The sequence below is a fragment of the Mirounga angustirostris genome, unplaced genomic scaffold (assembly GCF_029215605.1).
Source record: "Mirounga angustirostris isolate CCGP_5_RB_7025 unplaced genomic scaffold, mMirAng1.0.hap1 SCAF_7, whole genome shotgun sequence".
Classification (NCBI taxonomy): domain Eukaryota; kingdom Metazoa; phylum Chordata; class Mammalia; order Carnivora; family Phocidae; genus Mirounga; species Mirounga angustirostris.
The window spans coordinates 109,355,123-109,370,505 of NW_026991715.1; the positions used below are offsets into that span (position 1 = coordinate 109,355,123).

The 15,383-nt window shown below is 37.8% G+C and overlaps 1 protein-coding gene across 3 annotated transcripts in view; it reads left to right on the top strand.

Moving 5' to 3' along the window:
* Positions 1 to 15,383, top strand: part of FAM114A2 (family with sequence similarity 114 member A2) — a 33,353-nt gene that overhangs the window by 1,294 nt on the left and 16,676 nt on the right. For 2 of the 3 annotated variants that reach the window (XM_045902182.3, XM_045902188.3), the window contains exons 2-9: positions 3,023 to 3,267; positions 3,610 to 3,709; positions 4,147 to 4,239; positions 5,484 to 5,575; positions 7,117 to 7,251; positions 7,751 to 7,909; positions 8,527 to 8,650; positions 14,156 to 14,235. In XM_045902182.3, coding sequence (XP_045758138.1) covers positions 3,037 to 3,267; positions 3,610 to 3,709; positions 4,147 to 4,239; positions 5,484 to 5,575; positions 7,117 to 7,251; positions 7,751 to 7,909; positions 8,527 to 8,650; positions 14,156 to 14,235 — 1,014 coding nt within the window. In that variant the 5' untranslated portion in view covers positions 3,023 to 3,036. The remainder of the gene's footprint in view (positions 1 to 3,022; positions 3,268 to 3,609; positions 3,710 to 4,146; positions 4,240 to 5,483; positions 5,576 to 7,116; positions 7,252 to 7,750; positions 7,910 to 8,526; positions 8,651 to 14,155; positions 14,236 to 15,383) is intronic. The other variant, XM_064596622.1, reaches the window with a different exon arrangement.

The window sequence follows — 15,383 nt, forward strand, 5'->3', positions numbered from 1 at the left end:
GTGGTGAGATGAGATGAGATGAGGTGAGGTGAATGATGTAGGCACTGTGCTGTAGCATTAGGCTACTGTCGACCTTTTGACAACACCTCAGAAAGAGAATCATTTGCTTCGAGACTGTGGTTGGCCACAGGTAACTGAAACCTCAGATAAAGGGGACTGCTGTATATGGTATACCACTTATAAAATATATATTATTATGTGTTGTAATTTGGAAAGAGCATATAAAGAAAGTGAAATGATAGTGTAAAAAAGGTACATATTTAGCCACAGAAAACATTGATTGAACTTTATGCAAGAACTGTGTAGTCTTTCCTATTAGGTTCTTGGAGTAAATGGGGCAGAAATTGTGTCATAAATAAATTCTCAGTCTCCAAAACTTGGTACATAGTAGGTATTCAAAAAAAGTTTGCAAATGAATGAATATTTCAGAGTTGGTTTGCATGTATGTGGGTAGTTGCATCTGAATTTTTTTTTCTGTGTGTTTTGGGAATGTATAATGTATGTATATCATATATCCATATGATCTAGGCTCCATGGTGTTGTGTAAATCTACCTTTCTAGCCTTATGCCTTTTTGTTATTCTCCCTGCTATATTAACTACTGTTATTTTTCGATATTCCATGTCTGTCCATTCCATTCACACTTCCCATGTTTTGTTTCCACACCTTTGAATTTTCTCATTGGCACCTTCACCTGTCAAAATCCCAAGTGCCCTTTAAGACAGGTGTTGCAAGCTCAGATGTATACAGGGGCTAATAAGGTAACAAATGAGTCAAGTAGATTTAGGTGGAGATTATAGAGAACTAGAGAACATTATCCTGCCTAAAAAGACCCAGGAACTCTTTGGTTTGAGCTAATTATTACCATGTTAAAAGCAGGCCCAGTGTCACCAGATATTTCAACTTTACTAGAGAAGTTGAAAATCTGTATTCATGTATGAAGTCTGATTTTTAAATGTTAGCAATTAATATAAAAGTTTAAACACTGTGCAGGCCAAATAACATTTAAAGGCTGGATTTAGCAGTCACATTCTCAGTTTGTGGCCACTGTTCTATGTTTATTTCAGATACTTTGTGCATGAATCATATTCTCTGATCCCAGCAGAGTTTTTCTTCTCTGTTCTTTTAGCATTTTATATATACCTCACCTATAGTGCTGTTTCCAAGGTGCCTTAGGTCTTTTTTTTTTTTTTTTTGAGAGGGAGGGGTAGAGGGAGAGGCAGGGGTAGAGGCAGAGGCAGGGGGTAAGAGTGGGAGAGAGACTCCTAAGCAGACTCCACACCCAGCATGGAGTCTGATGCGGGGCTTGCTCTCACAGCACTGAGATCATGACCTGGGTGGACATCAAGAGTCAGATGCTTAACTGACTGAGCTACCCCGGTGCACCTGCCAAGCTGCCTTAGTTCTTAATATGACTTTCTCTTGTACATTGGAAGCATTTGATGGCTTGAATTGGGTCTAATTCTGCACTTGGTAAATATTGGTTTAAAATAAATGCTTATATATACACCTAAGGCTTTGGTATATATACATTTATTTCTCCTCTGGTTATCTTTATTTCTCCTCTACTTGGTTATCTTGGAAACCAGCATCTGCCTCTTGTAAAAACACCAGTGGTATCTTGGCTTTAATTGCTAAAGAGCTGTACTTATGGTAGGGACTGAATTGGTTAACATTGCTGCTCAAAAGCTAGTTTGATTTAGATTCTATCTGATGGCTTAAATTTTATAATTCATAAATTGAGGTAGAAATAATGACTAAGATTTTTTAATGACAGTCAATAAAAGGAAAAATTGATAAATTGGACCTCATTGAAATGAAAAACTTTTGCTTTGTGAAAGACCCTGTAAAGACGATGAAAAGATAAGCTACAGGCTGGGATAAAATATTTGCAAACCACATATCTGACAAAGGACTTGAATCTAGAGTATATAAAGAACTCTCAAAGCAGTAATAAAACAAAAGAAAAAAACAAAACCCCCAAAGAAAATGAGCAAAAGATACAAATAGGTATTTCACTAAGAGGGATATACAGATGGCAAATAAGCACAGGAGAAGATGTTCTGTATGATTAGCCATTATAAAAATACAGCTTAAAGGCACAGTGAGATTATTATTACACGCCTGTCAGAATGGCTCAAAAAAGGAAAAAAAAAAAAAAACCCACCAAATGCTGGTGAGAATGCTGAGAAACTTGATCACTCATACATCAGTGATGGTAATGTAAATGTAAAGAGTGGCAGTTCTTATAACACTGAACAAGTACTTAACATGATCCAGCAGTTGCACTCTTGGTCACTTATTTCAGAGAAGTGAAAGCTTATATTCCACAAAAACCTGTATGTTAATGTTCGTAGCCATTTTATTTGTAATAGCCCCAAACTGGGAACAGCCCAGATATCCTTCAATGGGTAAATGATAAAACAAACTGAAATACATTCATACACAAGGAATACTGCTCAGCAAAAAAGGGAAGAAACTATAGGTAAAACAACTTGGATGGATGGATCTTGAGGGACTTATGCTGAGTGAAAACAGTTGATCTCAAAAGGTTACATACTGTATGAATCTGTTTATATGACATCTTGTATAGAGATGGAGAACAGATTAGAGGTTGCTATGGGTTGGTGATGGGGGTGGTGGTGAAGGGGATGTGGCTGAAAAAGGACAACACAAGGGATCCTTGTGATTGAACTGTTCTGTATCCTTAGTGTGGTGATGGTCACACAAATCTATACGTATGATAAAATTTCACAAACTAAGTAACCATACATAAGTGCCTATAAAACTGATGAAGTCTGAAGATGGTCAGTGGGTTGTATCAATTTCCTGGTTGTCATATTCCACTGTGGTTACTACATAAGTTGTTGCCATTGGAGGAAACCGGGTGGAAGATACACAGAACTGTCTGTATTTCTTACACCTGCATGTGACTGTATGATAATCTCAAAATAAATAGCTTGAATAACTTACAGCAAAAAAGCCTATAAGAATAATTTTTTCTTTGACTTTTTTTTTACCAGGCAATGATCTAATCATGTCAGAGAAAGATGATATTGAGACTCCAGTGATAAGTGAAGCATCCTCCACTCTTGAAGATGGGAACTGTGAACCAGCCAAGAATTCTGAGTCTGTTGACCAAAGTGCCAAGCCAGAGAGTAAATCCGAACCTGTAGCTATCACTCGGAAAAGACCGGAGTCCAAACCTTCCAGTGACTTCGAGACTTCAGAAATTCTCCCTGTTGAGGCATCACAGGCTGTAGGCAAAGTAGAGTATCTGTTAAAACGCTGGGATTAAAAGTTAGGGTTAAAAGGAATTTGGAACCAAAACCAGTTTAAGATTGTATCTATTTCTTTTCTTTAAAAGCCATAAAACACAATTTTCTTAGTTTTATAAATGACTTTATGAGTAGTTGCCTTTGCTACATGGTGCTTAAATGCAGGCGACATAACATTTGTCAGGCAAGCAACACAATTCTTTAGCTTAATGATAGGTATTTCTTCACCTGTACTTTGGACTAATAATTAGATACCTGTCTATACACTCTCTTATTCTCTACTTTTTCCCTTTTCTTTTGCCTTTTGTTTTTCTGCCTACTGGGAAGAATAGGAGACTGTTTCCAAAGATGTACCTCAGACTGGTTGGGGATATTGGGGCAGCTGGGGCAAGTCCTTACTCTCTTCAGCCTCAGCTACAGTAGCTACAGTAGGTAAGATCATCATTTTGCTAATTTTTGTGTGTATGTTGCTACAGATCTGTGTTAAAAATGACTTTGTTAATAATTCTTATTCCATGTTTACTTAAGGGCTTTATAGTTTGAGAATTCATTAGGAATGATGGGCTGATTTATAGTATAGCTCGAGTTTACAGCATCTTCTCATTAGCATTTCTTATTAGAGTTTCTCGTTTTCTCATTAACCAGAAATTGTTAATATAAAACTATTGTGTGGTGGTAAATCAAGTTTGTTGGTTTTGTTTTCTGGTAAGATTACACTTCCAAACATTAGTTATGTATGGTCAGAATAAAATGTCTGTGACCATAGTGATTTTAAAAATCTGCAGGATTGTTTTGGTTTGTTTCTTCAGTTTTGGTGATTAATAGTAAGTAATATTCAAATGTAAAAATGTTACCATTTTCCTCATTAGGACAAGGTATTTCAAATGTCATTGAGAAGGCAGAGACTTCTCTTGGAATTCCTAGTCCCAGTGAAATTTCAACCGAAGTCCAGTATGCAACAGGTCAGTATGTGGAAACATTAAGACCTAGAATTATGGGTTAAAATGGAACAGTTGAGCTCATTTTTCAGTATATATTTATTGAGTGTCTGATATTCAGGGCATCATGGAATTGGTGAGAAAGGGGTTTGGAATCTTTGACTAACAGAGGTCTGTGTCCTTTAGCCACTTTAGTCATCTATGAAATGGGAGGATCTGTGTCAAAGGACTGTTAAAAACATTAAATAAAGCCATGAATGTAGAATATAAGAATTGCCTAGCATTGTGTTTGGCACAAATGAGTAAGAGCCTAAGAAGAATTAGCTGAATTTGACTCTGTTGTGACACACAAAAAAATTTTAACATGTTTAGTTTTAAGGGTTTAATTTTTTGTGTTTGGATTTTTATGAGGGTGAAATTTAATTTTGGATACCTGCTTTGATCAGTGTACTCTCACTTAAGCCACAAAAGACAGAATTATAACCATGGATCTAGATGGCCTGGGACCAGAAAATAGGAAGTTTTCGGGCCCTGATTTTGCTTTCTCCATCTCTCAGGGGCTTTATTGTCTCCCACTCTTGTTTCTCTTTGATCATCTCGTTTTTTTTCTCCAATAAGCATAATTTTCTAGGATAAAATTTAAAATAGGCCATATTTTAAAAAGTCAGATTTATTGATTTTATAATTTATATGTGTAATTAATTGTAAATTATATGTAAATGCATTATTTACATATAGTAAAGGTTACTCTTTTAAGGTATACAGTTTATGTGTTTCAACGAACATATCCTGTTTACACAGTATAATCACAGTCCATTGTGATTATACAGTATAGAATATTTCCTGTATGTGTATAGATAATCAAAATGTAAGAATATTTTCATCACCCCCTAAAAGACTCCTCTTGCCCCTTTGTGGTCACACCCATCAGTTACTCTCAGTTTTTGGCAACTGCTAATCTATTTTCCGCCTAAAGTTTGACTTTGTCCAGAAGATGGTATACATAGAATCATACAGTATAAAATGTATTGCTACATATACCAGTAGTTCAAATGACTGGATTTTATTTTTGAAATGAAATGAAAATGAAAAAAGCTATGTTTTCATTTTAAAATAGGTAAATAGTTTAAAATAATAAAACAAAAAGGGCTAAGGCTACCCTGTGTATAGGAAGCAGGGCCTAATTTTTAAAATTTCACATAGATGCTGATAAAGAAAACTATTTATGGATCATCCCTTCATATTTACACATCCCCTTCCTCCTATAGGAGAGACAAATGCCAAAGAGAATGCAAACTCTTCCCCATTGACTGGGCCATTTGGTGTATTCTCAACCATCTCTACTGCTGTTCAGACCACAGTGAGTAAAATGCATGGTAGACTGTATCCCTCTGTGAATATAGTGTTTTTTTTTTTTTTTTTTTTTTTTTTTATCTCTTTCTCCCTCCTTTTCTTGAAAAGCCACGAGGACTGATTACTGTTATGGGAGTCCACAAATTGCTGAAGATCAATCACTTTGATCTTAGGGGTAGAGTGGGAGCTACTTGAAAACTTTCTTTAAAGAAGTAGAGAGCAGAAGATGAAGAGTAACAGAGGCAATGTACATAATATTTAATGGACTATGAATTCTGAGTTTGGTGGCCCTAGAAAATGTCCCTCCTTTACAAAAATATTTTTCTCATAATTATAGATGATTAGAAACATTTTTAAAAGGATTTTATAGGAAACTTAATATCTTTCTTTATGAAGATAGATAACTAGTACTTTTTAATTTTAATTTCTTGAAGTAAAATATTATATACAGAAAAGTGAAATCATAAGTATTCAGTTGGAATTTTTACAACATGAACACACTCAGCCTAAGAACCAATGTGATGGTATATCATAGGTTTTCCACCTGTACCCTCTCCCAGCCATCTGTGCTTCTTCCTTTTGCCCACCAAGATAACCACAATTCTGACTTCTACCATCATAGATTAATTTTGCCTGCTTTTAAACTTGACATAGATGGAATCATACAGTATGTACCCTATTGCATTTGGCTTCTTTCACTCAACATTATATTTGTATTATTTCTTCATCATGTAGTCGGTATGGTGTATTCCATTTTCTTTGCTCTATTCCATTATGTGACTATGTAGCATTTATTTATTCCATGGTTGGTGAGTACTGGGGTTGTTTCCAGTTTTTGGCTTTTATGAATAGTACTGCCATGAACATTTTGTATATCTTTTTTTTTTTTTTTTAAGATTTTATTTATTTATTTGACAGAGAGCGAGAGCAGGAACACAAGCAGGGGGTGTGGGAGAGGGAGAGGGAGAAGCAGGCTTCCCGCAGAGCAGGGAGCCCAATGCGGGGCTTGATCCCAGGACCCCGGGATCATGACCTGAGCCGAAGGCAGACACCCAATGACTGAGCCACCCAGGTGCCCCTCTCTTTTTTTTTTAATATTTTATTTGTCAGAGAGAGAGAGAGCACAAGCAGGGGGGAGTGGGAGGCAGAGGGAGAAACAGGCTTCCCACTGAGCGGGGAGCCCAATGCAGGGCTCGATCCCAGGACCCTGGGATCATGACCTGAGCTGAAGGCAGTTGCTTAACCGACTGAGCCACCCAGGCGCCCCATTTTGTATATCTTTTGATGAACCTCAACATTTCTGTTGAGTATGCAACCATGTGTAGAGTTGCTGGGTCATAGGATGTTCATATGGTCAGCTATAGTAGATACTGACATACAGTTGTCCAGAGTGTTTAAACCCGTTTACATTCCCACAAGCAGTGGGAGTGTTTTAGTTGCTCCACATTCTTGCTAGTGCTTGGTATTGTTAGCCACTATTTTATATAATCCAAACATGCAGATGTCTTTTTTCAGTATTACTGTAATGAAGTTGCATGTGTTTCCCAGGGAAAGAGCGTAATCAGTGGAGGTTTGGATGCCTTAGAATTCATTGGGAAAAAGACAATGGATGTAATAGCAGAAGGGGATCCTGGATTTAAAAGAACCAAGGGTCTGATGAACCGGAATTCTACATTGTCACAGGTACTGTTTGTCTTTACCCGTTTACTTCATGTTTCTGTTTTGATCTGTATTTTTGCCTGTGGTAGACCTTATTAATAATGCCTTTTGAAAAGTTTTCAGTGATACTTTTATTAAGGCTTTTTTGGGTGGGGGGTGGCTGGTGAGATCTGAAATGTTTAGAAAAATGCCCAGTTCTTTTTCTCCTCCTCTTTCTTTTCTGTAGGAGCCTCCTATCAGTGCAGTAGAAGGTGACAAGCCCTTTCAGAGTTGTTGAGTACATTAATGTTTAAAGCACTTTCCACCTGGTTCCTTAGGTGTTATTTACCCTGTCCAGGATTGAATTATGTGTGACCATTTTTTCCCGGCAGCTCCTTAGCCTATCAGACTTGAATTGCAGTGCTAGGAATGAAAGGGCAGTGCGCTCTCCTGTTACCATCTCAGCTTTGCTTCCCTCAGCTCTCAGAACTCACCCTTGAGCTCTCATTACTTGCTGCAGGGTAAGCCTCCACCTTTTTTTCAGGTTTTACGAGAGGCAAAGGAGAAAGAAGAGCTATGGACCTCCAATGAGGTTACCTTGGAAACGGACAAGAAAACTAATTATGGGCTCCTCTTTGATGAATTTCAAGGCCTTTCACATCTGGAAGCTCTGGAGATGCTTTCCCAAGAAAGTGAAATAAAGGTAATTCCAAACCAGCAATTTCAAATGGATGGTCTTCAAGCAAAGGAGTGCTGCGTAGTTTCTTCTCTGTTTGTACAGTTGGAAGATGAAATGTATTTGACATGGAGGCTTGAGACTCTTTGAAAATACTACACCAAGATAAACTAATGTTTGAACTAATTGCTAGAAATAGAATGAATCCAGTGTTATTTCTTTCAATTTAAATAGAAAAGGACAGGTTAACCAGGAGGTCTTAATAGCACATTTGTATTTTGCCTTTGCCTTGGTCTTTTTTTTTTTTTTTTTTTTCGGTAGTCTCTCTGGCTTAAGCTGCCAATTTGGATACAATTACCTGTTAGTTTTTAATTGATTCAAGACTGTTTAACTTCCCCCTAATTTCTTAGCCATTGTTAAGCACTAATAGTTTCTGGATGTTTCTGGCTTTTAATTTTTTTTTAAGTATAAATTCTCCCTATCTTTCTGTAATGACTAGCGTCTTGTATTGAGATTATTAAGGAATAGTTTGTATTGGCTGGTGAGCTCATAATTTTTGTTTTAATTTGGTCTGTAGCCTCTTCTCCAGTTGAAAATGTTTTTCTTTTGTACTTATAACTTTTTATTATTTTATATCCATTCAGGTGAAGTCCATTCTTAATTCTCTAAGTGGAGAAGAATTAGAGACTCTAAAACTTGAATTGGAGCAACTCAAGGAAGCATTTTCCCTAGCAGAATTCTGTGAGGAAGAGGAAGAGGAGAAAAAAGGTAATATGAAAATCCAGTATTTGAGTGGAAGGGATGTAGCATGTTTATATGCAGTCTATTGCCCTTGAAATTTTCTCTTCAATTACACTAGTCTGATTTTACTTTTTGCTGCCTTGCCCCTGACTAGGTATTGATATGAGCAGTTGGTCTTCAGTGCATATCTTTGTTCCATTCCCCGCTTCTGCCCCTCAAACTGTTGGTGATTTCTCCAGGTCTCATCTTGCAACTCACAAAACTGCCTGCTTTTTTGGTTAGAGAATTGCCCTTGTTAGATTCCTGCCTCAGTCTGGATGGTCATCCCTGTGAGCTTTTATGTCCCTAGATACTGCTCTTCTGCCTCTCTGAGTCCTGTGACCCCTGTCCTCATCTTGAATTCAGGCAGGCAGGGTGGCAGTTATCCAAAATGTGGGTGATAATTTGCCTTTTTTATTTTCAAAAGCTTTTTTTTTTAATGCCATATTCTTAATATCTGCATACTCCTGAAAATGTAAGTATAGTAACTACTCATTTTTGCAAAATTATCAGGAAACAAGGTCATTTACATAGAGCATAATTTCTAGTCAACTGAATTTTAAGCTTTTAAAGAGTTTTAAAGTTTAGCTGGAAATATTTCTCATATGTATTACACACTAACTGTTTTTTTAGTAGAATCTAATGAATACAGTTTTTTGACTTTTTTTTCTGATGATACGATCAGTTATAAATATTAAAAGTGACTAGAAAAATTCCTTCAGAGTCCATCAGGACACATGAGCCAATCAGATTAAGTCGGTGGTTTGAAGAGTGTGATCTGCAGATTCTTGGGTCCCCAGGATCTCTTCAGGGAATGCATGAGTCAAAACTCTTTGCATCAAAATACCAAAATGTTTTTTTCTTTTTAAAAAATTTATCATTTTAACATTTGCACTGATGGTGCAAAAGCAGTGGTGAGTAAAATTACTGGTGTCTTAACACAGATCAAGACAGTGGTACCAACTGTACTAATATTTTCACTGCCATGCATTCACAGTTAATAATAAATAAATAAGTAAAATTTTTTAAAGTGCCAGTTTCATTTAACCTTATCCTCATGAAACAGTAACAGTGATTAATCTTACTAAGTCTTGACCCTTGAGTACACTTATTTTTCATCTTTTGTGTGATGCATACTGAAGCTGTCTCAAGGAAAAGCACTGTTATTGTTTGAGTCATAAGCTGAAGTACCTGTTTTTTAATGGAACGCCATTTTTATTTAAAAAGATTGCAGTCACACAGACTGTTCAGAGTAGGATATTTGGTAAAAATTTTCTTGAAAATGAATGAAAGGAGCCTTCACTTGAAGTAAAGAAATACTTGTGACTAGTAAAATTTAAACTAAGCAAAAGTTAGAATTTTGTAAAACTTCTCTTTGTTGCTGTGGTGAGCTTGACCACTTCCCAGTGCTTACAGATTTTTTTGATGAAATTGGTGGTGAGAGTAACAAATTTGATTTCCTAGAGGTATTTAAATATGTTAGCATTTAGAAGACTTGTGTAATTCAGAGAACCAGTATTTTGCAGATGACTAATGGGTGGTGTTACAAAGTCATGCCTGGGCAAGAGATGGACCAGTGGATTTTAATTTAATGTAACTGAATTCAAAATTTCATGATATGACTTCAGGTTCTACATTATAACTAACCTTTAAGAAATAACTATTTGTTGAGTTTTGGTATAGTATTAAAGAATATCCACAATTATCTGCAAAGGCTATTAAAATTGTTCTCCTCTTTCCAACTATGTGAGCTTGAATTTTCTTTGTGTACTTTAAAAGGTTGAATGTAAAAGCAGGTAAAAGAATCCAGCTGTATTTAAGCTAGGCATCAAAGAGATTTGCAGAGATATAGAACAATGGCATTCACTCACTAAAATTTTTCTTTTTTGGGAAATGTAGTTGTTTTTCTTAAAAATTATGTCAACAGGTGTGTTTAAAGAATTAAGTACTTCAGACATTTCAGTTTTAATTTTTAATATGAGTGTTGACAGGTATGTAGCTTACATTAAAAAAGACTCTTTGGGGTTCTCAAAAAGTTTTAAGAGTATAAAGGGATCCTGAGACCAAAGTGTTTTTGAGAGCTGCTATATTAAATTATCCTAAACTGCTATGCTTTTAGAAATGTCTCTATTGCTTTCCAGAATTGTACATCTTTATATTCTGTGCATTTCTCTGCCCATCTTTTAATTCTCTTCACTATCAATGAGCTTCCTTCTAATACCCTCCGAATCTCATTTTCTATCTTTAATCAGCTTTGGGTGGAAAACCGGTTAACTAGTTTATTCAAGTTGTGTATTAAAAGGGCACTTGAGTGAGAGTCTTGAGAGTCTTAGGGCCTTTCTTGTGAGAGAAGGAAGTAAAGTAGAATGTATGGATTCTATACTAAGAGAATAGAACGTCCTCTTTTTTGCTCCCATTTGTGTTTTGCACTGAATTCTAAGAAGTCACACTGACTGGTTATATAACATTTTGCTATATGTACTATGTAAAGATACTGGTCCTGATATGAAATGGCTCTTGAATAAAAGTTTTTAAAGCTTACCTGAAGTACTGAGAAGACAGTATAGCATGGTGGATGAAAGGATGGGCTTTGGAATCAAGATTGCTGTTTCCTAAGTCATGTGACCTTGGAAAATTACTTAACACTGAAATTCTGTTTTCTCATCTGTAAGAAGAAGATGCTAATTTCTCTCAGGTTGGACTAAATGAAATATTAAAGGTGTGACACATGGTAAGCACTCAACAAATGGTGGCTGCTATTTTCATTATCAGGGTGGCATAAGTAAAGATCTACGCTTAGCAGGAAATCCATAAATTAGTTTTTTTTTTTTAAAGATTTTATTTATTTATTTGAGAGTGAGAGAGAGAAAGAGCACAAGAGTGGGGAGCGGGAGAGGGAGAAGCAGACTCCCTGCCGAGCAGGGAGCCCGATGCGGGACTCAATCCCGGGACTCCAGGATCATGACCTGAGCCGAAGGCAGTCGCTTAACCAACTGAGCCACCCAGGCGCCCCATAAATTAATTTTTATTTACTTAAGTTGCTCTGTTGTTCCTAATTAAGCCCTAGTGTGGCAATCCCCAGTTATCTGTAAACTTAATTTATTTGTACATAATACCATTAACAGTATTTGTTCAATTTAGTCAACATCTGGCTTGGTTTAGTAATCAGAAATCCTGATCTTTAAATACCATTCTGAGGACTCTAATGGCATTTCTCAACAGATGGATTTGTGTCTATGACATTTTTCTCTCCTACCTGTTTGCCAGAGATGAGGACTCTGAAAAGAGAGCACTGAAGTGCTGTGCACTACCCTCCCCAACAGGTTTTCCCAGGGATTTTGGATGAAAATGCAACAATGACCTTGGTATTATATCTCAATGAAAATGTTAAAAAAAAAAAAAGGTGAGGTGGTAGCAGAGGGAAGAGAAAACCATTGAAGAGGGTGACCCCAGCCTCTCTTGAGTCCTTCTAAAGCACTAGCCCTACCTCCTTTCCATCCTCGAACTTTTACCTTATCGCAGCAACTACTTTTTATACTTAGGTCTGTGGGCAGTACATGACAGGATCTCCAAATTTTTTTGATCAACCCTTAGCAGTAAAAGTTTTTTTGAGCACTTAGACTTAATGTATGTACATTTGATGTTTATAAATTGTATACCTGTACTACTATAATAATATATTACGTTCTAAAGTATACCCTAAAATAGATGTTTTTAAAGGATGAGATAAATGTCTATAAATAAAAGTTCTGTTGTTCCCCCAGTACTCTATTGGATTATTTTGTGAACCCCTTGGGGTACGTGCATCCCAGTATAGATTCAGATACTCCCTTGCTCCCAAATAATTAGAAGCTTTGCTAGGAAAACAAAATGCCTGTCAGATTTTAGATTTTTAGGCAGTAGGATTTGATAGGTTATAGCTGTAGTATTTAGGAGATCAATTTTCACCAAATCATATTATACCTGGGATCACCAAACCATTGGAATTCTCTGTCTTGAACACCAAGAGAGAAGGACGAAAGGATAGTAGATGGAGAGAGAACGAAGATGAATTTTTTCTTCTAAGGGTTTTGGGGAGAAACCAGGTATGAAGAATAATCATTTGCCCTGGTAAGCCATGAACTAACTGGTGACTAAGAAATATTCATATGGATTGTAAGTGCTAGAAGATGTCTATATACAAGAGTTCTCCCTACACTGTACAGTTAAGAGAAGCCTTGGTCTGAGGAAATTAAGTAAGATTTAGATGAGTAGAAAGAAAAACAGCATTTCTTGCCATTTGTTTCGATGCGTTGTTTGTTTTTTATATTGACTCACCTATTTGCCTGTATGTTTCTCAAATATAAGCATTATGTATTTCCCATCGTCTCTTAGGCTTCTTAACCAATAGCTTTCTTACCATTCTTCTGACATTCTGGGGTCCCATTTCCTCTTCCTTTCTTCTTATCCATCATTATTTCTTACCTGGATCTTGGATTGTTGCCTCAGCCTTCCTACTCCTCTTCTTGTTCCCATTTCAGTTCATCCCCCACCCAGGAGCCAAAGTGGGTCTTTCTAAAGTTTAAGTTGGATATATCTGTCTCTCTTTAAAATCATTCAGTGTCTCCTCACTCCCTCAGTAAAAAGCTTGAATTCCTCACCATTTATTTTTTTAAGATTATTTATTTATTTATTTATTTGAGACAGAGAGATACAGAGAGAGAGAGAGCATGAGCAGGGAGAGAGGCAGACAGAGGGAGAAGCAGGCTCCCCGCTGAGCCAGGAGCCCGATGTGGGGCTTGATCCCAGGACCCTGGGATCATGACCCGAGCCGAAGGCAGACGCTTAACCATCCGAGCCACCCAGGCGCCCCCCTCACCATGTTTTTAAGGCCCCCTTTAACTGGATCCTACTTGACTTTCTAGCTTCATTCTTACCTCTCTTCTCCCCTTTACATTAAGACACTCTCAAACATATTAAACTTGTTGCCATGCTTTCTTTCACCTCTGCATCTTTTACTTGTTTTCACTGTCTGAGACTCTTCCTTTTCTCCTGGCTAAGTTGTACTCATTTTTTATGTCCTGACTTAAATTCCACTTTCTTGGAAGCACAGACATAGTACCTGCTTAGTACTCTGCCTTAACCAGTTCTCATTCCTACATCTGGAATATGATATACAGAGCACGGGATTTGGACTGGGGTGGGAAGGCCAAGGTTTGACTCCTAATCTTTGCTATGAGAGTCTGGGGAAATTAGCCCCGTCAAGCCCTAGTTTCTTTATCTCTAAAATGGGATAACGACACTTTTTAGAAGCCCACTGAAAGGATTCATTGGCATATACAGCAGGATTCTGTAAGCACTAATGCACCATGCTCATTTAGACTGCTGTTGCTGTGACTGTTGGTGCTGCCACTCCTGCCATGTCTCCCCTCTTCCTCCTTACCACCCCCCCATCACCATCTGTCTGTCTGCAGTGTCTTAAATGGGACCTGGTTTTTGTTTTTGTTTTTTTAGGGGATGAAGACTTTACCAAAGAGATAACAGAGCTGTTTTCCCAGCTGCAGGTCTCCTCCAAACCTGAGAAACTTGCCAGGGTAAGTTACTACTTCTTGGTGATTTTCATTTTTTTACTTGTGTTGATTTAGTGGATAAAGAATATAAGATTCTAACTTCCTGGCAAGGATGTCACCAAATCGGGGGTATATTCTGAATTGGATACCTTCTGCCGGCCTCCTGCTCTCACAGGTTAGCATGCAGATCTCACATCTGCCCTGCCTGCCTCACACTTCTGCTATCCTCGCCTGTTTTCATTTGGAATGCTTGCTTATCTGAAAGCTCACATTAGGCCACAGTGTTGGCAGTGCTCCCTAGCCTTCGTGAGACCAGTGGGTTAGCCTCTATTGAGGTCTCCCTGTTCTCAGGGCTCTGGGTGATTCAGAAATGATGGAATCTGGCCCCGGCCCTTATGGATCTGGATGGAGGTTATCATTTCTCAGAGCCGAGTGACCACTTAGCATGTGGAAATGAGAGTCCCATGGCCTAGGCCTTCGTCTTTGATGGTGATGTCTGAGCTATCTTCACACATTTAGAACGTGAAAGGGCTTTAATCAGAGTGGGTAGGAGACTCTGTTTGCAGAGCAATACTCACAATAGCATATATGCCAGTGCCAGCTCATGGGACACTGTCCACTGGCTCTTGGGCTGCTTGCTGCCTCTTCACCCTCCTCTCCCAGTCTCCGGAAACATCCCTGGACCAGATAACGGCAGGCACGCATTGGCCGTTACAGTCACCTGCATGCCTCAGGGTAAGGAATGTGTTGCTTGATTTGTTATCCCACTCCCTTATGCCCAGTGAAAACGCTGCATTCCCCAAGAAAGCTTTTCAGATTACCCCCCAGCACCTCATCTTCCTCGTCTCAACTGTAGAACTTGACTGCAGCACTTTCTAGCTTGTATCATCATAGTGTTTTTTGAGTTGGAAATAATAATCAAATTTAGAGAAAAGTTGCACAAATAAAGCAAATAACACTCATATATCTTTTATGCAGATACACCTATTGTTAACAGTTAACTCCATATGTTTAATCATTCGTGTTTGAGCATTTATTCTCTCATTCCCTCTCCTATCCCTTCCCCTCCTTTTCCCCTTCTCCCCCATGCAGCACCACACACATACACATGCGCACATGCATGTTGTTATTGGGACTATTTTGGGGAATTAATTGTAAACATGAGAGCCCTT